The sequence below is a fragment of the Oncorhynchus masou genome, chromosome 11 (genome assembly GCF_036934945.1).
Source record: "Oncorhynchus masou masou isolate Uvic2021 chromosome 11, UVic_Omas_1.1, whole genome shotgun sequence".
Taxonomy (NCBI): domain Eukaryota; kingdom Metazoa; phylum Chordata; class Actinopteri; order Salmoniformes; family Salmonidae; genus Oncorhynchus; species Oncorhynchus masou.
In genome coordinates, this window is record NC_088222.1 from 43,769,802 (window position 1) to 43,796,324 (window position 26,523).

At 42.2% G+C, this 26,523-nt stretch overlaps 1 protein-coding gene across 1 annotated transcript in view; it reads left to right on the forward strand.

The window, feature by feature from the left end:
* Window positions 1-1,224: 1,224 nt before the first annotated feature.
* The window catches only part of LOC135548731 (opioid-binding protein/cell adhesion molecule-like), a 455,048-nt gene continuing 429,749 nt past the window's right edge, over window positions 1,225-26,523 (forward strand). Inside the window, exon 1 of the mRNA XM_064978601.1 lies at window positions 1,225-1,494. Within this exon, the coding sequence (XP_064834673.1) occupies window positions 1,434-1,494 (61 nt within the window). The 5' untranslated portion in view covers window positions 1,225-1,433. The remainder of the gene's footprint in view (window positions 1,495-26,523) is intronic.

A 26,523-nucleotide genomic window follows, 5' to 3' on the forward strand; every position in this document is an offset into this window, starting at 1 on the left:
TAGGCTTTTTTCATGTAATGCAGAGCATTAGTGACTGTAACTGTGCTGCTGGCAACAATTGAATTACGCTTTGTTGCCGGACATATTCAATGGGTGTTGAGCGTTCAAAAATGCATCAGATATTATGCGCTTCGGCACTCTAAGACGAGAATCTTTTGTTAAGAAATGTAGCTAGATAGCTAGCTAGCTAAACAATGAATCCCAACGCATGACATAACATTAGTTAGCTAGCCAGCCAGCTAACTTTAGCTGAAGTCAGAGCACATCATCAAATACATTATTATTATGATCATCAGAAGAATTATTGTCATCACTGAACAACAGTGTGACATTATTTACTTTAAGATTTGACGGTTTTGTTTTTTGCTTGCCTGCCATTATTACTGGCTAGGCTAGCCTAGACCATCGCTTAGAGGGAGATGGCAAAGACGTGTTCTGTATTTGTTCAGGCTTGTGATTGGATTGCAGATAGAACCTTATAGTGCCAAGTTTAAATGGGTTTATGTAGATCGTAATGTCTAGTTGTAATTATTTTACTCACTTAAAATAATATTTTTTTTCAACTCTAACTTCCCAGAGATATGCAGAACTACCTAAATATAAATTATATTTGACTAACTAATTTTTACAAAAATTTCAGATAGAACCTTTATAATCCCAAGGTCTCAATGGGACATTTAATTTAATATCCTTTGGGGTCGGCTTGGGGCGTGATTATATTTCCTCATAGTATGTTGTACCGAAGTTGACTGACGAAAAGGGAACGTAACGTTATGACTATAACCTCTGCTCCCTGAGGCTCGGTGAATAGTGGTATTAAATTGAAGGAATGAATCAGAGGCTCACGCTTATCACATGTGGAAGGCAGGGCTTCAAGCCTAGTTCGAATTGTATTGGCCCTGTCTGGTGTGATCCTTCAACCAAAGTCAAGAAAGCATGTTGTACCTCATTTCCCATCTCCAGGGAATAGTAGTTATAGTCATAACGTTACGTTTTGTATAGTTGGCATCGAGGCTGATTACTTCCAGATGTTCCAACCTTGATATAAGTCCAAGTATGTGGAACTTCTCATGTTCCAATAGTACAAGAGCAGAGCAATGGCTGGGTCTGACTGACAGCCAAAAGCCTTGACCAATGAGAGTGGAGCAGAGTTGGACCACCCCTCTCCCTTGGCTTTCAGAGCATTGGTCCCTGCGTATGTGTGTGAATACTGAATGAGGAGTCAGTTGCTGCATGCTGCCACAACCTGCACTGGATTTAAATAACCTTCAGCATAGAGAACACCAGTCGAAGGAAAAGCTGAAACATTTGAGAATTGTGAAGGAGCGCAAAACAGCACTGTTGACTGCATTCCTGTTGAAAGAAAAACAATAATACAGAAGAGAGTGAAGAAACATAAGTGTCCATCGGTGTCAACTGATTAAATTAGAAGAATGTATAATTCCATGTATCTCCTCATCCTGCCGTGGGTGTTTGCGCTGCTCGTGTTCCCAGGTAAGACTTCTCCATCTCTTTTGCTCCATCTCCCGCTCGCTGGCTGTTGTAGCGAAGTGATGCACTGTAGCAACAGAGTTTTACCGGGTGAGCTACGTTTGACAATCACACACTGCCTTTCTCTCTCCCCCTCGCCTTCTCTTTCTCTCCCCTGAGAAGTGGTCTGTCACTGTCAAAGCTGTTGGAAAAGATTCAGGTGAAACACAGTGGAGGAAAGTCGGTTCAGACACTTTGGTCTTAGTTCAATGTGATCATTGCTCAGTTGTCTACCAAGCTCCCACAGTGTTGCCAAAACGTATCTGATGTTGACAGAAATTGATGCGAAGAAAAGCTTGCATTGGCAACAGCATATAATGCAGAATACCAGTGATATGCAGATTACATGTTGCATGTATTAGGAATGCTAAGAGAGATGTACTGTACTGTCTTTTGGGTTTGTTGTGATGATGCTTCAGTTGGATCGAGGTTGTCGGGTGAATTATACGTCTCTCATATGAACTGCCGCCTCAAATACTTAACTGTCATATCCCGTTTTGATCCGAGCCAATAAAATTAATATTGATATTTCTGGGACCATGTCAAAGGAGCTGCCTATATTCTCCAAGGTAACGGCAACACTTTTCAATCCATGACTTCAAGGTCTGGATAATTGGTTTCTGTCGCAGCTAGAAATGCAGCGTCTGTGAGGGACTTTGACATGTTAATCAACGGAGACAGAGTGTGTTTCATTGATGTTCAGGGGAAGCGTGTCTAGTATTACAAATGGGGGGGATTTACTTCTGGTATTGATATATTACTAAAGTAAAATTCCTAATTTCTGAAAGTTTTGCAGGTAATATCTTTCAGGATTAGCCCAATGTAGTATATTACATTATCAAAACTAGCCTCATATGCCACATTGTACCTACTTCTTCATGCAATCACAAACATACAAATGCATGATCTTAATTTAATCACTCTTTTGTTGCTGACAATTTTCCTGCACCTCAGATGCGCTTCATGATTTAAATACATACATTTAACCTGCACTAACACTGGAGAAATTAAGATCCCACGCCTGTGCACACAAACTCCCTTCTGAAAGTCAATGCACAAGCTGAAACGGTTACAATGCAGGGGTGTATCAATGTTTATTCATACAACAATGGCACCAATACTGTATTGGGGGTGACCTCACTGCTCCCTCCAAGTTCATTAGCATTGTTTGTCAGTAGGAGTCTATCTAGCACTCAAAAGTGAGCTAACTCACTCCGAGGTGATGTAAGAGACTAAAGCATCTATCCAAAATGTGTACCAACAGCAGTGTTCTACAATATTGGACGTTGGTTTTCATAGCTTACTTTTGGAATTCTCAATCAATTTCTCCAGACATCAACACTTAAACATTAATAGGAGACGAGTATGTGGAGCCGCGTTTGTTGAACATTTGGGAAGGGGCGCGTATGGACTGTGCTTCCCCCATGGATGGTGGTCTCAGAGCCATTTAGCTATGTCACTATGGGATGCCAGACTATCACTTCTCTGCATCTGTGGACTTTGAATTACGCTTATTGAGAAAGCTTGCACTGGGTGAAGATGCAGCATAGCCAGGGCCGGTAGTAATGCAGATGTTTTCTGGTGGCCCCTACCCCCCGAGAGTGAGAGTCACTAGCAATCCCGCATGACTAACACTCCATCTGTTCCACGGTGGCATCACAGGACCTATAGGGGGCACTGCACCCCCCTGGGCGATGACATCAGGAGACCACTGCTGTGTAGGAGGTGCTGTCACTCAAATGAGATGTCAACCAGAACTCCATGTGGGCATCTGGTGTTGTGCTATTGAAGGGTCCATTTCGATAGTACTCTAGGCAATTTGTTGGATTATTTATATGACCCTGCAACGATGCTTATTGATTTTTGGATGTTAACCTTCAAACTACAAACACATTTTACATACAGTACCAGTCAAAAGTTTGAGCAGATCTATACATTCAAGGATTTTTTGTTATTTGTGCTATGTTCTACATTTAATAATAATACTGAAGACATCAAATCTATGAAATAACACATAGGGAATCATGCAGTAACCAAAAAAAGAGTTAAACAAATGTTCAATTTGAGATTCTTCAAAGTAGCCACCCTTTCTCTTGATGACAGCTTTGCAACTCTTGGCATTCTCTCAACCAGCTTCATGAGGTAGTCACCTAGAAAGCATTTAAATTAACATCTGTAACTTGTTAAAAGTTCATTTGTGGAATTTCTTTCCTTAATGCGTTTGAGCCTGCGTGAATCAGGCCTTCATTGTCAAATTTCTGCAAAGAAACCACTATTATAGGCTACCAATAATAAGAAGAGACTTTCTTGGGCCAAGAAACATGAGCAATGTTCATTAGACCGGTGGAAATCTGTCCTTTGGTCTGATTAATCCAAATTTGAGATTTTTAGTTACAACCGCCATGTCTTTGTGAGACGCAGAGTAGGTGAATGGATGATCTCCGCAAGTGTGGTTCCCATCGTGAAGCATGGTTGAAGAGATGTGATGGTATGGGGGTGCTTTGCTGGATTGCGCTTAGTAGGACTATCATTTGTTTTTCAACAGGACAATGACCCAACACACCTGGCTTTTTAAGGACTATTTGTCCAAGAAGCAGAGTGATGTAGTGCTACATCAGAAGACTTGGCCTTCACAATCACCCGACATCAACCCAGTTGAGATGGTTTGGGATGAGTTGGACTGCAGAGTGAAGGAAAATCAGCCAACAAGTGCTCAGCATATGTGGAACTACTTCAAGACTGTTGAAGTTGGTTGAGAGAATGCCAAGAGTGTGCAAAGCTGTCATCATATGTTGATTTGTTTAACACTTTTTTTGGTTATGGAGATTTCATTATTTGTTCAGCAGTCTTATGGCTTGGGGGTAGAAGCTGTTGAGGAGCCTTTTGGTCCGAGACCTGGTGCTCCGGTACCGCTTGCCGTGCGGTAGCAGAAAAAGCATCTATGACTTGGGTGACTGGAGTCTCTGACAATTTTATGGGCTTTCCTCTGACACCGCCTATTATATAGGTCCTGGATGGCAGGAAGCTAGGCCCCAGTGATGTACTGGGCCGTTCCCACTACCCTCTGTAGCGCCTTATGGTCAGATGCCGAGCAGTTGCCATACCAGGCGGTGATGTAACCGGTCAGGATGCCCTCAATGGTGCAGCTGTGGAACCTTTTGAGCATCTGGGGACCCATGCCAAATCTTTTCAGTCTCCTGAGGGGGAAAAGGTTTTGTTGTGCCCTCTTCACGACTAACTTGGTATGTTTGGACCATGATAGTTTGGTGATATGGACACCATGGAACTTGAAACTCTCGACCCGCTCCACTACAGCCCCGTCGATATTAATGGAGGCCTGTTTGGCCCTCCTCTTCTTGTGTTCCACGATCATGATTCCATACGTAATTACAGATGTGTTATTTCAAATTGGTGATATCTTCAATATTATTCTTCAATGTAGAAAATGGTGTCCACTCACCCATAGTCCCTCATGTATTATATATTACGTTTACATACACCAAGTACATTTAAACTCAGATTTTCACAATTCCTGCCATTTCATCTTAGTAAAAATACCCTGTTTTAGGTCAGTTAGGATCACCATTTATTTAAAAAATGTGAAGTGTTGAAATAATATTAGAGAGAATAATTTATTTCAGCTTTTATTTCTTTCATCACATTCCCATGGGTCAGAAGTTTACATACACTCAATTAGTATTTGGTAGCATTGCCTTTAAATTGTATCAAATGTTTTAGGTAGCCTTCCAAAAGCTTCCCACAATAAGTTGGGTGAATTTTGGCCAATTTCTCCTGACTAAGCTGGTGTAACAGAGTCAGGTTTGTAGGCCTACTTGCCTGCACACACTTTTTCAGTTCTGCCAACACATTTTCTATAGGTTTGAGGTCAGGGCTTTGTGATGGCCACTCCAAATACCTTGACTTGACTGTCCTTAAGCCATTTTGTCACAACTTTGGAAGTATGCTTGCTGTCATTGTCCATTTGGAAGCACCATTTGCAACCAAGCTATAACTTCCTGACTGATATCTTGAGATGTTGCTTCAATATATCCACATAATTTTCCTGCCTCATAATGCCATCCATTTTGTGAAGGTCACCAGTCCCTCCTGCAGCAAAGCACCCCCACATCATGATGCTGCCACGCCGGCGCTTCACGTTTGGGATGGTGTTCTTTAGCTTGCAAGCCTCCCCCTTTTCCCCCCAAACATAACGATGGTCATTATGGCTAACCGTTCTATTTTTGTTTCCTCAGACCAGAGGACATTTCTCCAAAAAGTACAATCTTTGTCCCCATGTGCAGTTGCAAACCGTAGTCTGTCTTTTTTTATGGTGGTTTTGGAGCAGTGGCTTCTTCCTTGCTGAGCAGTCTTTTAGGTTATGGCGATATAGGACTTGTTTTACTGTGGATATAGATAATTTTGTACCTGTTTCGTCCAGCATCTTCACAAGGTACTTAGCTGTTTTTCTGGGATTGATTTGCACTTTTCCCACCAAAGTACGGTCATCTCTAGGAGACAGAACACGTCTCCTTCCTGAGCGGTATGACAGCTACGTGGTCCCATGGTGTTTATACTTGCAAACTATTGTTTGTACAGATGAACATGGTACCTTCAGGAGTGGAAATTGCTCCCAAGGATGAACAAGACTTGTGGAGGTCTACAATTTATTTTCTGAGGTCTCTGCTGGTTTCTTTTGATTTTCCCATGATGTCAAGCAAAGAGGCACTAAGTTTGAAGGTAGGCCTTGAAATGCATCCACAGAAATGCATCCATCAGAAGCTTCTTATACAATGACATAATATTCTAGAATTTTGTAAGCTGTTTAAAGGCACCGTCAACATAGTGTATGTACACTTCTGACCCATTGGAATTGTGATACAGTGAATTATAATTGAAATAATCTGTCTGTTAACAATTGTAGGAAAAATTACTTGTGTCATGCACAAAGTAGACTTCCTAACCGACTTGCCAAAACTATAGTTTATTAACAAGAATTTTTGGAGTGGTTGAATAACAAGTTTTAATTACTCCAACCTAAGTGTATGTAAACCTCTGACTTCAACTGTATATATTTTAAATATCTGTGATAAACATGAATTCAACTACTCATTCAGCATGATTTCAACTACTGGACCCCTTTTTTCGAATGAGATGTATTCAGAAATGTATACAATATGGTCATATTTTGGTAGAACCACTGATCAAGCTAAATCTGTGTGATCTGTTCATACAGTATCATTCCTATTAGTGCACTTTCTCTGTCACAGCCCAGAGCAGGTCATGTCCTTGTCAAACTTAATCAAATCAACCAGCTTCATAAACAGTGCAAGCGCAATAGCAATTCACAGCCCGATGAAGAACTCTCTGTCTCTGGTAATGAAAAAATAACACGAACAGTACAAAAACAATAAATGTAACGAGAACCTAAACAGCCTATACTGGTGCAAACTAACACAGAGACAGGAACAATCACCCACAAAACCCAACACCAAACAGGCTACCTAAATATGGTTCCCAATTAGAGACAATGACTAACACCTTCCTCTGATTGAGAACCATATCAGGCCAGACTTAGAAATAGACAAACAAGACATCCAACATAGAATGCCCACTCATATCACACCCTGACCAAACAAAACATAGAAACATACAAAGCAAACTATGGTCAGGGTGTGACAGTACCCCCCCCCCCTCCCCCAAGGTGCGGACTCCGGCCGCAAAACCTGAACCTATTGGGGAGGGTCTGGGTGGGCATCTGTCCGCGGTGGCGACTCACCATACTCTTAGACTTTTGTATTGATTTTAAGAAAGGCATTGATGCTTATGGTTAGGTACACATTGGTGCAACAACAGTGCCTTGTTTTCGTGAATGCGCTTGTTAAATCACCCGTTTGGCGAAGGAGGTTGTGATTCAATGATAAATTAACAGGCACCTCATCGAATGTATGCAACACAGGACAAGCTAGATAAACTAGTAATATTATTAACCATGTGCAGTTGACTAGTGATTATGTTAAGATTGATTGTTTTTTATAAGATACGTTTAATGCTAGCTAGCACCTTACCTTGGCTCCTTGCGGCACTCGCATAACAGGAAGTCAGCCTGCCACGCAGTCTCCTTGTGGAGTGCAATGTAATCAGCCATGATCGGTGTCCAAAAATGATGATTACCGATTGTTATGAAAACTTGAAATCTGCCCTAATTAATCAGCCATCCCAATTAATCGGTAAACCTCTAGTCAGGAGTGAAGGAGAGGAGAAAATGTAAGTGTTTTATATATATATATAGTATCAGTCAAAAGTTTGGACACCTACTCATTCAACCAGCTTCACCTGGAATGCTTTCCAATAGTCTTGACTTCATATGGCTGCAGGGGCAGTATAGAGTAGCTTGGATGAAAAGGTGCCCATTGTAAACGGCCAGCTCCTCAGTATGTTGCTAATATATGCATATTATTATTAGTATTGGATAGAAAACACTCTAAAGTTTCCAAAACTGTCAAAATATTGTCTGTGATATAACAGAACTGATATTGCAGGCGAAACCCAGAGGAAAATGGAAACAGGAAGTGGCTTCTATTTTGAAAACTCCATGTTCCATAGCCTCCCTTTGCTGGATTTAAAGGGATCTGAACCAGATTCCTTTTCCTATTGCTTCCTCAAGGTGTCAACAGTCTTCAGACATAGTTTCAGGCTTTTATTTTGAAAAATTAGCCAGAACGATAACATCGCGTCAAGTGGTCACATGAGTTTTGCTTAGGCAACAGAATTCGGACAGCCATTTCCTTTCCCTCTACTACTGTGAAAAAGATTTGCGGTTGATATATTATCGATTATATATTTTAAAAACAACCTGAGGATTGATTATAAAAAATGTTTGACATGTTTCTTTGGACATAATGGAAACTATTTGGAATTTTCGTCTGCGTTGTCGTGACCGCTCTTTCCTGTGGATTTCTGAACATAACGCGACAAACACACAGAGGTATTTTGGATATAAAAATCATCTTTATGGAACAAATGGAACATTTGTTGTGTAACTGGGAGTCTTGTGAGTGAAAACATTCGAAGATCATCAAAGGTAAACGATTCATGCACCATTGCGTCCTGTGCCAGCTTCCCACACTTGCCGTGAGAAGGTGGTCATTTGTCCAGGGTGCGTTGTAACAGCTCTACGCTCCAGACCTTCAGTGCGTCCTGTGCCTCCTCCCCGCACTCGACCTTAGGTGCGTGTCACCAACCCGGTGCCACCTGTACCGGCCCCACACATCAGGCCTCCAGAGTGCCTCCTCAATCCAGTACGTCCTGTGCCTGCTCCTCACGCTCGTCCTGAGGTGCGTGCCACCAGCCCGGTACCACCAGTGCCGGCCCCACGCACCAATCTTCTGGCGACAGTTCCCAGTCCAGAGCTTATGGCGACGTTTCACAGTCCAGAGCTTCCGGCGACGGTCCATGGTCCGGAACCTCCAGCGACGGTCGGCGGTTCGGAACCTCCAGCGACGTAGTCATTTGTCTTACCAATCACCGTCATCTTAAATTCCATGACCGTCACAGCCCTGTTCTCTTGTCATTTAAAGATGAAAAGATGGTGCCAATGGAGAAGGCCACCATCTTACTAGTTAAGAAATTTGATGCAGCTTTGAATGCTTTTATGTGCGATATGATTAATAGTTAGACTATTGCAGATCTTGGCAAACGATCAACTTACCACTATTGTCACTATAAATTGTGGATAGAGGGCAGGATAGACAGACAGTCAGACTGGTAGACTATACTGACCTGTGGTATAGTAAAAGTTAGCTGACTGAAAAGTGTAGTGCATGAGGGGAAGTACCAAAACACCTTGATATAGGGGAGGCGCATGCAAGAAGATGAGGAAATGTGGCTGGGATAGAATAAATTTTATATAGTAAAATCTGCAAAAGGACAAATGTTAACCGGAAGGAAAAAAACACTACCCTCCCCTGTACCCAATAATTAAAAAAAACACAACCCTCCTCAAAGCAACCCTCCCTTATTTTGGACCACCCCTCATCCCCAATAAATTGTGATCTGTCCCTAATACATCATATAACTATGATGTATTATATTGTTTTGTACTCAAGCCGTCTATATGGTCCTTGCAGGAAGCTTTTCATTACATGTATGAGAGGGCAGATTAATATGATCCTATTAAATCTTGTTAATCTTTCTCTTGTTAATTTCTGTAAAATAATGCTATAGACTTGCAGGTGGATTTACAAAGCGTTCTCATCAATGTTGCATACTCAACGCAATTCATTATTGTTGACAGCTCCGTGAAATTGGAGCACAATATTTTGCTCTCTGTTATTTGTAAGATAATGAGCCTTGAAATAACATCGTCTCAAATGTACAGAAACATCTAATTAAGACATTTTCAAAAGACAAGGTGTGGAATTCCCAGGTGTGCGTTTACTCAGAAATGTGTTTGACACAGTAAGATACATGTTCATAGTATTCATCCTTTTCTCAATCACACAGTGTAGAATAGTCCACAGTTGAAGTCAGAAGTTTACATACACTTAGTTTGGTGTCATTAAAACTCATTTTTCAACCACTCCACAAATTTCTTGTTAACAAACTATAGTTTTGGCAAGTCGGTTAGGACATCTACTTTGTGCATGACACAAGTAATTTTTCCAACAATTGTTTACAGACAGATTATTTCACTTATTCACTGTATCACAATTCCAGTGGGTCAGAAGTTTACATACACTAAGTTGACAGTGCCTTTAAACAGCTTCGAAAATTCCATTCCAAATTCATGGTTTCAGAAGCTTCTGATAGGCTAATTGACATCATTTGAGTCAATTGGAGTTGTACCTGTTGATGTATTTCAAGGCCTACCTTCAAACTCAATGCCTCTTTGCTTGACATCATGAGAAAATCGAAAGAAATCAGCCAAGGCTTCAGAAAATAAATTGTAGACCTCCACAAGTCTGGTTCATCCTTGGGAACAATTTCCAAACGCCTGAAGGTACCACGCGAACTATTGTTTGTACAGATGAACAAGTATAAACACCATGGGCCCACGCAGCCGTCATAATGCTGAGGAAGGAGACATATTCTGTCTCCTAGAGATGAACGTACTTTGGTGGGAAAAGTGCAAATCAATCCCAGAACAACAGCAAAAAGGACCTTGTGAAGATGCTGGAGGAAACGCGTACAAAAGTATATATATCCACAGTAAGACGAGTCCTATATCGACATCACCTGAACGACCGCTAAGCAAGGAAGAAGCCACTGCTCCAAAACCACCATAAAAAGCCAGACTACGGTTTGCAACTGCACATGGGGACAAAGATCATACTTTTTGGAGAAAAGGCTGATGAAACAAAAATAGAACTGTTTGGCCATAATGACCATCGTTATGTTTGGAGGAAAAAGGGGGAGGCTTGCAAGCCGAAGAACACCATCCCAACCATGAAGCACGGGGGTGGCAGCATCATGATGTGGGGGTGCTTTGCTGCAGGAGGGACTGGTGCACTTCACAAAATAGCTGGCAACATGAGGAGGGAAAATTATGTGGATATATTGAAGCAACATGTCAAATCATATATTGAAGCAACATGTCAAATCAAATGTTATTGGTCACATACACATGGTTAACATCTGCTAATGTGAGTGTAGCTAAATGCTTATGCTTCTACTTCCGACCGTGCAGTAATATCTAACAATATCACAACAATTACCTTATACACACAAGTGTAAAGGAATGAATAAGAATATGTACATATACATATATGGATGAGCGATGGCCGAACGTTGTAGGCAAGATGCAGTACATGGTACAGAGTACAGAATATTCATATGTGATGAGTAATGTAAGGTATGTATACGTTATATACAGTGACATTTTTTTAAAGTGACTAGTGATACATTTATTACATCCAATTTTTAATTATTGAAGTGGCTAGAGATTTGAGTCAGTATGTTGTCAGCGATGACTGTTTAACAGTCTGTTGGCCTTGAGATGGAAGCTGTTTTTCAGTCTCTCGGTCCCAGCTTTGATGCACCTGTACTGACCTCGCCTTCTGGATGAAAGCGGGGTGAACAGGCAGTGGCTCGGGGAGTTGTTGTCCTTGATGATCTTTTTGGCCTTTTTGTGACATCAGGTGCTGTAGATGTCCTGGAGGGCAGGTAGTTTGCCCCCGGTGATGCGTTGTGCAGACCTCAAGACCCTCTGGAGAGCCTTACGGTTGTGGGCGGAGCAGTTGCTCTATCTGGCGGTGATACAGCCCGACAGGATGCTCTCGATTGTTCATCTGTAAAGGTTTGTGTGTTTTTGGTGACAAGCCAAATTTCTTCAGACTCCTGAGGTTGAAGAGGTGCTGTCACGCCTTCTTCACCACACTGTCTGTGTGGGTGGACCAATTCAGTTCGTCCGTGATGTGTACGCCGAGGAACTTAAAACGTTTCACCTTCTCCACTACTGTCCCGTCGATGTGGATAAGGGGGTGTTCCCTCTGCAAACTTGATGATTGAGTTGAGTTGAAGGCGTGCATGGCAACGCAATCATCGTTGAACAGGGAGTACAGGAGAGGGCTGGGAATGCACCCTTGTGGGGCCCGAGTGTTGAGAATCAGCGGGGTGGAGATGTTGTTTCCTACCTTCACCACCTGGGTGCGGCCCGTCAAAGACCCAGACCCAGTTGCACGGGGGGGTCGAGACCCGGGGTCAGTCCCAGGGTCTCGAGCTTAATGACGAGTTTGGAAGATACTATGGTGTTAAATGCTGAGCTGTAATCATTGAACAGCATTCTTACGTAGGTATTCTTCTTGTACAGATGGGTTAGGGCAGTGTACAGTGTGATTGTGATTGCGTCGTCTGTTGACCTATTGGGGTGCTAAGCAAATTGGAGTGGGTCTAGGGTGACAGGTAGGTTGGAGGTGACGGTTAGGGATGCCGTCTGGGCCGGCAGCCTTGCGAGGGTTAACATGTGTAAAATGTTTTATTCACATTTGCTGCTGTGAAGGAGAGGCCACAGGTTTTTGTAGCGGGCCGTGTCAGTGGCACTGTATTGTCCTCATAGACGTCGGTGTCCACGATGGGGCTGCTTTTCTTTAGGTAATCCGTGATTGACTGTAGACCCTGCCACATACGTCTCGTGTCTGAGCCGTTGAATTGCGACTCTACTTTGTCTCTATACTAGCTTGTTTGATTGCCTTGCGGAGGGAATAGCTACACTGTCTGGTATTTCTGTTTTGTATTTCTGGTCCCCTTGCCATGATTAATAGCATTGGTTCGCGCTTTCAGTTTTGCAGGAATGCTGCCATCCATCCACGGTTTCATGTTGGGGAATGTTTTAATAGTGAGCCGTGGTTACAACATGACCGTTGCTCTTCCTAATAAACTTGTTCACCGAATCAGCATATACATCAATGTTGTTGTCTAAGGCTATCCGGAAACATATCCCAGTACACGTGATCGAAACCATCTTGAAGCGTTGAATCAGATTGGTGGGACCAGCGTTGAACAGACCTGAGCACAGGCGTTTCCTGTTTTAGTTTCTGTCTATAGGCTGGGAGCAACAAAATGGAGTCGAGGGAGTGCTTTGTATGCATCGCGTTAAAGTAGCAATGATCCAGAATTTTTAGAGCCCGGGTCGCACATTTGATGTGCTGCTAAAATTTAGGGAGCCTTGTTTTCAGATTAGCCTTGTTAAAATTCCCAGCTACAATAAATGCAGCCTCAGGATATGTGGTTTACAGTTTACATAGAGTCCAATGAAGTTCTTTCAGGGCTGTTGAGGTGTCTGCTTGGTGGGAGATATACATGGCTATGATTATAATCGAAAATAATTATCTTGGGAGATTATGTGGTCGGCATTTGATTGTAAGGAATTCTAGGTCAGGTGAACTACAGGACTTTAGTTTCTGTATGTTGTTATGATTACACCACTACTCGTTAATCATAAGGCATACAGCCCAGCCCTTCTTCTTACCAGAGAGATGTTTTGTTTCTGTCTGTGCGATGCTTGAAGAAACTGGGGGACTATACCGACTGTGAGCAATGTTTCCGTAAAACAGAGAATGTTACAATCTCTGATGTCTCTCTGGTAGGCAGCAGATTGGGATAGGGGGATAGGGATTGATTGAATATGTCCGTAAACACACCAGCCAGCTGGTCTGCGCATGCTCTGAGGACGCTAGGCATACCTAGCCGGCTGTACCGGCATCCCGTCAGTACAGCCCCCCTTGCTCGAATTTCGTCTACCTTGTTGTCAAGAGACTGGACATTGGTGAGTAGAAATACTCAGGAGCGATGTACGCGTCTATGGAGCCTGACCAGAAGACCGCTCCGTCAGCCCCTTCTGCGGTGCCATCTCAAGACATCAGTCAGGAAGTTAAAGCTTGGTCGCAAATGGGTCTTCCAAATGGACAACGATCCCAAGCATACTTCCAAAGTTGTGGCAAAATGGCTTAAGGACAACAAAGTCAAGGTATTGGAGTGGCCATCACAAAACCCTGACCTCAATCCTGTAGAAAGTTTGTGGGCAGAACTGAAAAAGCGTGTGCGAACAAGGAGGCCTACAAACTCGACTCAGTTACACCAGCTCTGTCAGGAGGAATGGGCCAAAATTCACCCAACTTATTGTGGGAAGCTTGTGGAATGCTACCCAAAACGTTTGACAATTTAAAGGCAATGATACCAAATACTAATTGAGTGTATGTAAACTTCTGACCCACTGGGAATGTGATGAAAGAAATAAAAGCTGAAATAAATAATTCTCTCTACTATTATTCTGACATTTAACATTCTTAAAATAAAGTGGTGGTCCTAACAGACCCAAGACTGGGAATTTTTACTAGGATTAAATGTCAGCAATTGTGAAACTGAATTTAAATGTATTTGGCTAAGGTGTATGTAAACGTCCGACTATAGCTGTATATGGAATTCCACAGAATAAACGCTATGACAACATTTGAATTGCCATTTAGACATGAAAAAACACATTTGATTTTGTATATGAATTGACAACGTACATTCTCAATTTCTCTCATTCTCTCAGTCAAAAGAAACATGTGAAAGGCACTTCAGGTGCACATTTTATAACACTATAATTAAAGTTATTGACTTTTGTGACTAACAAAACAGTGGCCGTTAGGTTGCTGAAAATAAAGGCAGACAATCATTTGTCAATTTAAAGTGCATTCCGAAAGTATTCAGACCCCTTCACATGTTCCACATTTACGTTACAGCCATATTCTAAAAACAATAAAATAACATTTTCGATGACATTAGCATTGTTGTCAGAGTGATAGATGGACAATAGAGTGCAGAATACCAGGCAGTTAGCAAGTTTGGTAGGCTACTAATAACCATGAGCAGCATCAGAACTTGGGGAAGCCTATTTACTGTGACTAAACGGTCACGTGGAATGTGACAGCCCTCTTGACTTGTGACCTCCGGTGTGGCAGTAATACGATTAGTCATACCCAGGAAGACTCAAGGCTGTAATCGCTGCCAAAGGTGCTTCAACAAAGTACTGAGTAAAGGATCCGGCGCCGACAGAGATGGCCGCCTCGCTTCGCGTTCCTAGGAAACTATGCAGTTTTTTTGTTTTTTTACGTGTTATTTCTTACATTAGTACCCCAGGTCATCTTAGGTTTCATTACATACAGCCGAGAAGAACTACTGTATATAAGAACAGCGTCAACTCACCATCAGTACGACCAAGAATATGTTTTTTGCGACGCGGATCCTGTGTTCTGCCTTACAAACAGGACAACGGAATGGATCGCATGCAGCGACCCCAAAAAACGACTCCGAAAAAGAGGGAAACGGAGCGGTCTTCTGGTCAGACTACGGAGACGGGCACATCGTGCCCCACTTCCTAGCATTCTTCTTGCCAATGTCCAGTCTCTTGACAACAAGGTTGATGAAATCCGAGCATGGGTAGCATTCCAGAGGGACATCAGCGACTGTAACGTTCTGTGCTTCACGGAAACATGGCTCACTGGAGAGACGCTATCCGATGCGGTGCAGCCAACGGGTTTCTCCACGCATCGCGCCGACAGAAACAAACACCTTTCTGGTAAGAAGAGGGGTGGGGGTGTATGCCTTATGGCTAACGAGGCATGGTGCGATGAAAGAAACATACAGGAACTCAAATCCTTCTGTTCACCTGATTTAGAACTCCTCACAATCAAATGTAGACCGCATTACCTACCAAGAGAATTCTCTTCGATTATAATCACAGCCGTATATATCCCCCCCCCAAGCAGACACATCGATGGCTCTGAACGAACTTTATTTAACTCTTTGCAAACTGGAAACCGTTTATCCGGAGGCTGCATTCATCGTTGTTGGGGATTTTAACAAGGCTAATCTGAAAACAAGACTCCCTAAATTGTATCAGCATATCGATTGCGCAACCAGGGGCGGAAAAACCTTGGATCACTGTTACTCTAACTTCCGCGACGCATATAAGGCCCGGCATCCCCAGCCGCGCCCTCAGAGCATGCACAGACCAGCTGGCTGGTGTGTTTACGGACATATTCAATCAATCCCTATACCAGTCTGTTGTTCCCACATGCTTCAAGAGGACCACCATCGTTCCTGTTCCAAAGAAAGCTAAGGTAACTGAGCTAAACGACTACCGCCCCGTAGCACTCACTTCCGTCATCATGAAGTGCTTTGAGAGACTAGTCAAGGACCATATCACCTCCACCCTACCTGACACCCTAGACCCACTCCAATTTGCTTACCGCTCAAATAGGTCCACAGACGATGCAATCTCAACCACACTGCACACTGCCCTAACCCATCTGGACAAGAGGAATACCTATGTGAGAATGCTGTTCATCGACTACAGCTCGGCATTCAACACCATAGTACATTCCAAGCTCGTCATCAAGCTCGAGACCCTGGGTCTCGACCCCGCCCTGTGCAACTGGGTACTGGACTTCCTGACGGGCCGCCCCCAGGTGGTGAGGGTAGGTAACATCTCCTCCCCGCTGATCCTCAACACTGGGGCCCCACAAGGGTGCGTTCTGAGCCCTCTCCTGTACTCCCTGTTCACCCACGACTGCGTGGCCACGCACGCCTCCAACTCAATTATCAAGTTTGCGGACGACACAACAGTGGTAGGCTTGATTACCAACAACGACGAGACGGCCTACAGGGAGGAGGTGATGGCCCTCGGAGTGTGGTGTCAGGAAAATAACCTCACACTCAACGTCAACAAAACTAAGGAGATGATTGTGGACTTCAGGAAACAGCAGAGGGAACACCCCCCTATCCACATCGATGGAACAGTAGTGGAGAGAGTAGCAAGTTTTAAGTTCCTCGGCATACACATCACAGACAAACTGAATTGGTCCACTCACACAGACAGCATCGTGAAGAAGGCGCAGCAGCGCCTCTTCAACCTCAGGAGGCTGAAGAAATTCGGCTTGTCACCAAAAGCACTCACAAACTTCTACAGATGAACAATCGAGAGCATCCTGGCGGGCTGTATCACCGCCTGGTACGGCAACTGCTCCGCCCTCAACCGTAAGGCTCTCCAGAGGGTAGTGAGGTCTGCACAACGCATCATCGGGGGCAAACTACCTGCCCTCCAGGACACCTACACCACCCGATGTTACAGGAAGGCCATAAAGATCATCAAGGACATCTACCACCGAGCCACTGCCTGTTCACCCCGCTATCATCCAGAAGGCGAGGTCAGTACAGGTGCATCAAAGCTGGGACCGAGAGACTGAAAAACAGCTTCTATCTCAAGGCCATCAGACTGTTCAACAGCCACCACTAACATTGAGTGGCTGCTGCCAACACACTGACACTGACTCAACTCCAGCCACTTTAATAATGGGAATTGATGGGAAATGATGTAAATATATCACTAGCCACTTTAAACAATGCTACCTTATATAATGTTACTTACCCTACATTATTCATCTCATATGCATACGTATATACTGTACTCTATATCATCGACTGCATCCTTATGTAATACATGTATCACTAGCCACTTTAACAATGCCACTTTGTTTACATAGTCATCTCACATGTATATACTGTACTCGATACCATCTACTGTATCTTGCCTATGCTGCTCTGTACCATCACTCATTCATATATCCTTATGTACATATTCTTTATCCCCTTACACTGTGTATAAGACAGTAGATTAGGAATTGTTAGTTAGATTACTTGTTGGTTATTACTGCATTGTCGGAACTAGAAGCACAAGCATTTCGCTACACTCACATTAACATCTGCTAACCATGTGTATGTGACAAATAAAATTTGATTTGATTTGAGGATCCGAATACTTATGTAAATGTTTTTTCATTTTTAATACATTTGAAAACAATTTTAAAAACCTGGGGTATTGTGTTTTGATAAAAATAATAATATATATTTTAGAATAAGGCTGTAACGTAACAAGATGTGGAAAAAGTCAAGGGGCCTGAATACTTTCCGAATGCACTATAAATAATTGTTAGGTGGGTTGCCATTATCTGTCAAAGCATGTCGTGAAAAATGAAGTGGAATATGTATGTCCTTTGTGCCGTTTGACCTATGATGTCGTGGGTTTATGAGCTACAATTCCTCCACCACCTCCGCTGGCATAGAAGCCAGCGACTTGTTTTCCACACATTTTTAACTTTTCCTAAATGTATTCATTAATGTATCTATCTATCTGTTCTTGTTTGTTAAAGCAGATGGTCATAGTTGATTTAAGTGACATAGTTGCGAAGAACATTCAAGCTTTTTTTTGTTTTTCCGTCTAAATTGACAGAATCATTAATCAAAATATCACGCTAAGAGCCTGCTAACTCTAACACACAGTACAGGTTGTTCTGCTCATTGATCCTCTAAGCTTAACATGATGGATTGCTATGATCGGGGGGTCAAATTGGTTGTGAAAATTAGGCTTCAGTTTATTTAGTATACTTTGTCAAAATATATCCTCTCTAAAGTACACATTTTAAAATCAAGTAAGATCTAGTAAACTAAAATGCACAAGCATTTCGCTACACTCGCATTAACATCTGCTAACAATGTGTACGTGACAAATACAATTATTTGATTTGAAATACCCATAACATTGGAGAGATCTGGGAATTGTCTACTTTACTGTGAAGCCTACTGTTAAGCCTATTGTTTAGATGCACTTATAATAAAGTTTGATTCGATTTGAATGATAGCATTGACAGCTACGGATTGTTAAACAGGCAGTTTAATGAGACAAACAACTCAACTCTTGTCAGCACAACACCTTGTATCACCACAGGTTAGAAGTAAACATATAATATTCTTCGTTATAAGCCGGTCTGTGGGTAGCACCACTTTTGCCGACTTCTAAATTAATTTGAAGGTGTCCTAAATAGGACAACATTAGTCTCAGCAGGACTTGTGTCAGTCTCATGAGGCTTTCCTAAAATGACAGTGTAAATTAATTATGTGGCTAAGATGCTGTGAAGTGTGCTTTCCTATCCTCTGGGAATGCTGTAATTTCTCACCTCTACTGGGAAGGGACGGCCAGCTAATGGGTTACTGTGTAAGACTTAACACACACTCTGAAGTCTACACACTTGGACGACATTAGACATAGGAGACACATCATTGCTGTGAGTTATTCAGCACTAACGATACCATTGATACCATAAGGACATTGTCCAGCATTCACTAACATTCTTAGAGAGTATAGCCAATACAGATGCAGGATCTTAATTTGACTCTTTTGTTGCTGAGAATTTTCCTGCAGCACAGGAAATGCCGATGAGCTTTGTGATTTACATCAATTCACTGAAAACACATTTCATGCAGCCTACTTTTGTCCAGCTAATAGCCTAACCACCAATCAAGCAACATTATGGACTAAATGTTCAAATCCTTTTGCTGCAGGATTATTTTGCTGTGACAATATACACTCAGTGGACAGTTTATTAGGTAGACTCATCTAGGTACTGGGTTGGACCCCCCATAACAGCTTGAATTCATCGGGGCGTGGATTCAACAAGTCAGAAATATTTCACAGGGATGTTAGTCCATGCTGATGCGACGGCATCACGCAGTTGCTGCAGATTGGACGGCAGTACGCCTCCGCCACCAGCCTGTACTGTTGACACCAGGCCAGATGGTTTCATTGACTCATGCTGCTTATGCCAAATCCTGACTCTGCCATCAGCATGATGCCACAGGAACCAGGATTTGTCGGACCAGGCAATGTTTTTCCACTCCTCAATTGTCCTGTGTTGGTGATTGTGTGCTCACTGGAGCATCTTCTTCTTGTTATTAGCTGATAGGAGTGGGACCCGGTGTTGTCGTCTGCTGCAATAGCCCATCTGTGACGAGGCTCGACGAGATGTGCGTTCCAAGATTCCTTTCTGCACACCAATGTTGTACTTCGCCGTTATTTATCTGTTTGTGGCCCGTCCGTTAGCTTGGACGATTCTTGCCATTCTACTTTGACCTCTCTCATGAACAAGCTGTTTTCACCCACAGGACTGCTGCTGACTGGATGTTTCTTGTTTGTTGCACGATTCTCAGTAAACCCTAGACACTGTCAGGAGTGAAAGGCCCAGGAGGGGCAGCCGTTTCTGAGATACTGGATCCGGCGTGCCTGACACCGACGATTATTCCACACAGAAACTGCTTAGGTCACTCGTTTTGCCCATTATAACGTCCAATCAAACAGTAACTGAATGACTCGATGCCTGTCTGCATGCTTATATAGCAAGCCATGGCCACGTGACTCACTGTCTGTAGGAGAGATCCATTTTTGTGATAGGGGTGGTGTACCTAATTAACTGTCTGTGTGTAGGTCTAATTAACATCCTACATCCTGTAGTTCGCCCATGTTTCACTCTGTCTAGAGACAAGGCGATGTCCTGTTGCATCATCAAGCAATGAGTTTAGATGTCACTGGTTCCACTAGCTTCACCCCTCAACAACATTCCGCTGAAAGGGCAGCACGCGAAATTCAAAAATATTTTTTCAAAATATGTAACTTTCATACATTAACAAGTGCAATACACCAAATGAAAGATAAACTTCTTGTTAATCTACACATCGTGTCCAATTTCAAAAAGGCTTTACAGCGAAAGCACAACATATGACTATGTTAGGTCAGAGCCCAGTCACAAAACACACACAGCCATTTTTACAAGCAAAGAGAGGAGTCACAAAAAGCAGAAATATAAATAGAATGAATCACTAACCTTTGATGATCTTCATCAGATGACACTCATAGGACTTCATGTTACACAATACATGTATGTTTTGTTCGATAAAGTGCATATTTATATCCACAAATCTCAGTTTACATTGGCGCGTCACGTTCAGTAATGTTTTGCTTCCAAAACATCTGGTGATTTTTGCAGAGCCACATCAATTTACAGAAATACTTAAAATAAACATTGATAAAAGTGATAAAAGTGTTATTCACAGAATTAAAGATATACTTCTCCTTTTATGCAACCACTGTGTCAGATTTAAAAAAACTTTACGGTAAAAGCAAACCATGCAATAATCTGAGTACGGCGCTCAAAAATGTTCCAACCGGAGAATTCCTTTGTCTTCAGAAATGCAATGGTACTCAAGCTAACTCTCACGTGAACGTGCGTGGCCAGCTCGTGGCACTCTGCCAGACCACTGACTCAAAGAGCCCTCATTCGGGGGGAATGAAGGCTCTTTGAGTCAGTGGTCTGGCAGAGTGCCACGAGCTGGCCACGCACGTTCAGTAGAAGCATCAAACAAGGTTCTAAAGACTGTTGACATCTAGTGGAGGCCTTAGGAAGTGCAATTTGACCCCATAGACACTGTATTCGATAGGCCAAGAGTTAAACAACTACAATCCTCAGATTTCCACTTCCTGGTTGGATTTTTCTCAGGTTTTCGCCAGCCAAAAGAGTTCTGTTATACTCACAGACATCATTCAAAGTGTTTTCTATCCAAATCTAATAGTAATACTCATATATTAGCCTCTGGGCCTGAGTAGCAGGCAGTTTACTCTGGGCATGCTTTTCATTCGACCGTGAAAATGCTGCCCCCTATCCCAAACAGGTTTTAACATGAATGTAGAGTGGGACCAGTGAAACTCCATCATTTAGAATGCATGTGACAATGCATCATCATTCACTGGATAATTGATTATGTGAGTCAGAGTGAGAAAACTTAACTGTTATTCTATCAGCCAACTAACTGAGGCGAAATACAGGAAGATAATGGATTTAGATCACTGCTGTGCTATTTTTGTAGGCCCTTTGGACAGATACATTACTTTACTTCTGTGCAAAAAGTTGAACAAAGTCACCATCTGAAATATCTCATAGGATCTCAGCATGGACTTGAATATTGAACCGATAATGCCAGAGAGACCATGGTGTGTATTGGATATATTTTCACGGCAAGGGAGAGCCATAAATTGCCAGCTTGTCTATCCACAATGTGTATTGCATAATCACACAGAGAGACAGGCGGGCAGGCAGGGTAGGCAGGACAAAGCACGGGCACACTGCATTCCTAATGTCCTGGTACCTTCCATGCACAGATACACATTTACTCACTCATCCTTGCTAGGTCTAAAGACTGGAGTGCTGGGGCAGAAACCCTGGAGTGAGTGCCAGGCCCGCTAGCTCAATGCCAAGCCCCATAAGCCATTGTGTACACCCTGTGCCCTTCAAAAGGGACCTCACGTTGTTGAGCACTGGCTGTTTGTTGCTGATTTGAGGAAAGCAAGGAGGATACAGTGCTTTTATCCCTGACTGGGGAGGCATAAGGAAGGAAGCATAACTACAGTATGTAGGCACACTCTTGGCGCATGTGCAATTTCAGCTATGGAATGTAAAAAATAAAAATAAAAAATAAAAATGTATAACACATTTTTGGTAACACTTAATTTGAACACCCTTTTTATGATTATAAGCACATGTATAAAACCTTATGAGCAATGCATAATGCATTTATATGGATGAAAGTGCAGGTGATGGTGGTAGAGAGAGCTCCACTCAGACGAGCTGTTATCCTGTCTCACGTTCCCCGGTGGAGCCACTTCAGGTCCTCAGCACTCTCTCTTTCTTCCTCCCGCTCTCTTTATCATTCTTATTTTACCTCGCCCTTCTTATTTCTCGCTCTCACTTTACTTTCTCAAAGGCAAAGCTTATCAATCAACCTGCCAAAAGCAATGGGGAATATTTCTGCACTTGTGATAATGTTCCTTTTCCTTTGGAAAATAATTGTTCATCATCGCCATGAATTATTTATCTCTGCCTCAATTAAAAGTCTTGTTCAATATCCCTAAATGGTAGTGAATGGTTGATAACATACCTTTTTTAGATATGAGTGCATACCCACTATCTAAAGATGACTTAATATCATAAAAGGGGTTGGGCTTTTTCACGCACTTGCAAATGCATGTTGAAAACAACCAGAAACAATTTAGAGTATAATTATTATCCAGACATACTTGCATCTACCACATGTTGTTTATGTACCTAAATAGGAGAATGTGTGTAATTCCGTTGATTGTATGCTCAGACTAATGTCCTACAGTTGACATTGTTTCCAGTTAGAATGACATTCACTGGGGAGCTCACAAGAAAGCACTCCCGCTGTAGCAAATGTCATTATTTAAAGTGGAGGAATAGGCATTTTGTTCTGTTTTCTTCAAACAGAAATCTTGACATCTGCTGCCTGTAGCAGTATTCAAGGGCAGTGGGAATGAGGCTAGCGCTAAAAATGTGGCATTGGAATAAATAGAACAGCAGTTTCCAGGTTAGATCTGCAAACAACCAGCAATTTAAATGGGAACACATATTTCCTGAAGACATTTAAATGAGGAGGATTTAAATGAACAGGTCCTGAATAGAAGTTGAATACTATACCTAGGTATGTTATTTTGGGTTCTAAATAGCAGTTTGTGGCTAATTGCACTACATTTCAAGGTTATGATTTGGTTAAGGTATGATGATATCCATTATTCACTCATTAGTAAGCCATTACTAAGGCATTCTCTCTCTCTCTCATCACATTTTCTTCCCACCATATCAATCAGAGCTTCATCCCTGATCATAATGGATTATATTTATTAGCGTTAAAGGTAGACCCAGTAATATGATGGAGATCCAGAAAGTAAACCGCATAGTGGGTCAATTTCCGCAACAACTACGAGCATTGATGCACGAGGCTTAACTCCACAGCTGTTTTGGTGCCCTGGCTACCACATTGTAGACAGTGTGAAGCGAACTCGTGCACATGCGCAAATACTATGTGTGACTGTGAAGTCTTGCATCTCGCTCAGCTCAATGATCTCCGGTGCTGCTCGTCGCAACGTCATTTTGCTAAGTCTACCTTTAAGTAAAGTGCCACCCAATGCACGCCTATCAACTAGAAATGTTTGGATATTGAGTTAGCTGGAGCCTGGAGGACCTATGAAATCGTCTTAGACCTTTGGATACCATTTCCTTATGGTTCTAGAACTAGATTCTCAATCAGGCCCAGGAATCAAGATGGACTAGAGATTGCTGATATCAAATCAAATTTGATTAATCTCATGCTTTGTAAACAAGAGGTGTAGACTAACAGTGAAATGGGACCTTCTCAACAATGCAAAAAAATACTACTAATAATAGTAATAACACAAGGAAGACATCCACAATGAGTAATGATAACTTGTCTTTGTACACGTGGTACTGGTACCAAGTCGATGTGCAGGGGTATGAAGTAATTGAGGTAGATGTTTACATTTCAGCGAAAAAGTATTTGCCCCTTTTAAAATCTTCTCCACTTTTGCATATTTTTTTTATACTACTGTTATCAGATCTTCAATCAAAACCTAATTTTAGATAAAAGGAACCTGAGTGAACAAATAACACGACAATGACAATTCGTAAACAAAGTTATTCAACACCCAATGCCCCTGTGTGAAAAAGTAATTGCCCCCTTACACTCTAACTCATTCTGTCACCTTTTAGCTGCAACCAAACACTTCCTGAAGTTGTTGATCAGTCTCTCACGTCGCTGTGGAGGGTTAGGGTTATCCAGTGTTTGGTTTTCACCAGGCAAAATGGGACCCATGTCGTCCAAAAAGTTAACTCAAGTATGCCAAAAAGCACCCGGATGATCATCAAGACTCTTGGAAGAATGTTTTATGGACAGATTCTTTGGACAACATGGGTTTTTGGACAACATGGGTTCCATTATGTCTGGCGAAAATCAAACACTGAATTTCACAGTAAGAACCTCATACTAACCAGTCAAGCATGGTGGTGGTAGTGTGATGGTTTGGGGATGCTTTGCTACCTCAGGAGCTGGACGCTTGCCTCAATGGTGTAGCTGTAGAACATTTTGAGGAGAAAGACTAACTGGTAATACCAGAGATGAGCAGTCGACTGAGTGCCAGCCTTTCCCAGATGAGGGCAGAAAAGTTTAACCCCTCAGAAAATTTCAACAGGCTTACATCGCAGACACCCTTTTCTCAGTATAGATCTTCCCTCAGGATATCAAGTCAAGTGTTCAGTGCCCATATTAGGACAGTCCCGGTACGAGTGCCACCATCTGTGTGATTACAGTTCATAAGACAGGAACGCGAGAACAGCCCTCGAGGCCTCATTTGAAGGGCACCACACTCACTTTACATTTAGCTCTATTTGACAGCAAGGTTTATTCACAGGTTGTTAACAGATTCATAGGAGTTGGATGACTGAAACACGTTGAATAAGAGTCATATTCTCCCCACTGGAAAATATGTTAGCTCGTTATGGTTTTCTAGTTTGTTGGTTTGGTCATGTATTTATCACAGTAAAATTTCAGCATGGAACAAAATGTCAAGAATTACATAGCAACAAGTCATAATGCATTCAGTCTACACAATCATAATAAATAAACATTGTTACCAAGTGTGTTCTAAATTGGAAGCATCATGAAAGTGGGAGATACAACCAGTGTATGTTCTAAATTGTTCTTACAGTTCTAGCAGACTATACATCCAGGTTGGATAAAGGTCAGCTATTGGATGATCCATCATCTTCACCTGGAGCGTTAAGAAGACTTACATGTCATTATATGAATCAGAATTAAATGCACCAAGGCATAGATATGAGAAAAGAGCAATATAGAGAGATACATGTGGATGAATTTTGTTCATTCCCAAATGGCCTTATGGTGGTGAGGTATATGAAAAGAGAGAAAGGTCAGAGACGTCATCGCTTGCTGGGTTGAAGAGAAACGTGAAGGAAAAAAACGTTGTTTAAAAACTTGCCTCGTGCGAAGTGGGTGGGGGTCAGAGAAAAGGAGGGAGAGAAAATGAAAGAGATTCAGAGGAGTGTGAGGAAACTAAGGGCTCTATTCAGTTTCACTGAAGTTCAGCATTACAGCATGACTGAAATGTAAAGGCTGCCTGCGTATGTCGGCTCAATCAGATATTACCATTCTACATTTCTATAGCGCAATGTGTAACACTTCAGTGATACAGATTGAATAGAGCCCTAAGGGCACAATTTAATCAGTTCTGCCTCAATTAGCCCGTGATAACTGAGAACTGCATTTTCATTGTTTTTATTTAGGCGATGTTGGAGGTGTAATTGCATTGGAGCTGTCAAATCAGAAATTGTCTCCCGGCGCTATACCTGTCACAGACATTGCCATTTGAAGCACAGAGTCGCATTAGTATTAATCCCATGCAGACTTGTTACAAGTTCCAACACTGGAATGTGTGTTTTAATACACACCTATACTGATATAAATACTTATTATTCTATTTAATTATTTTCAATTTGAGTGTCATTTCTATATAGCCTACACTTTCTCGTTCAGAACGTCCAACTCGAGTAGGACAGGTGTGGCTTTTATTTTACCAGGTAAGTTGACTGTGAACACATTCTCATTTACAGCAATAACCTGGAAATAGTTACACGGGAGAGGAGGGGGATGAATGAGCCAATTGTAAGCTGGAGATGATTAGGTGACTGATGGACAGCTTGGGAATTTAGCCAGGACACCAGGGTTAACACCCCTACT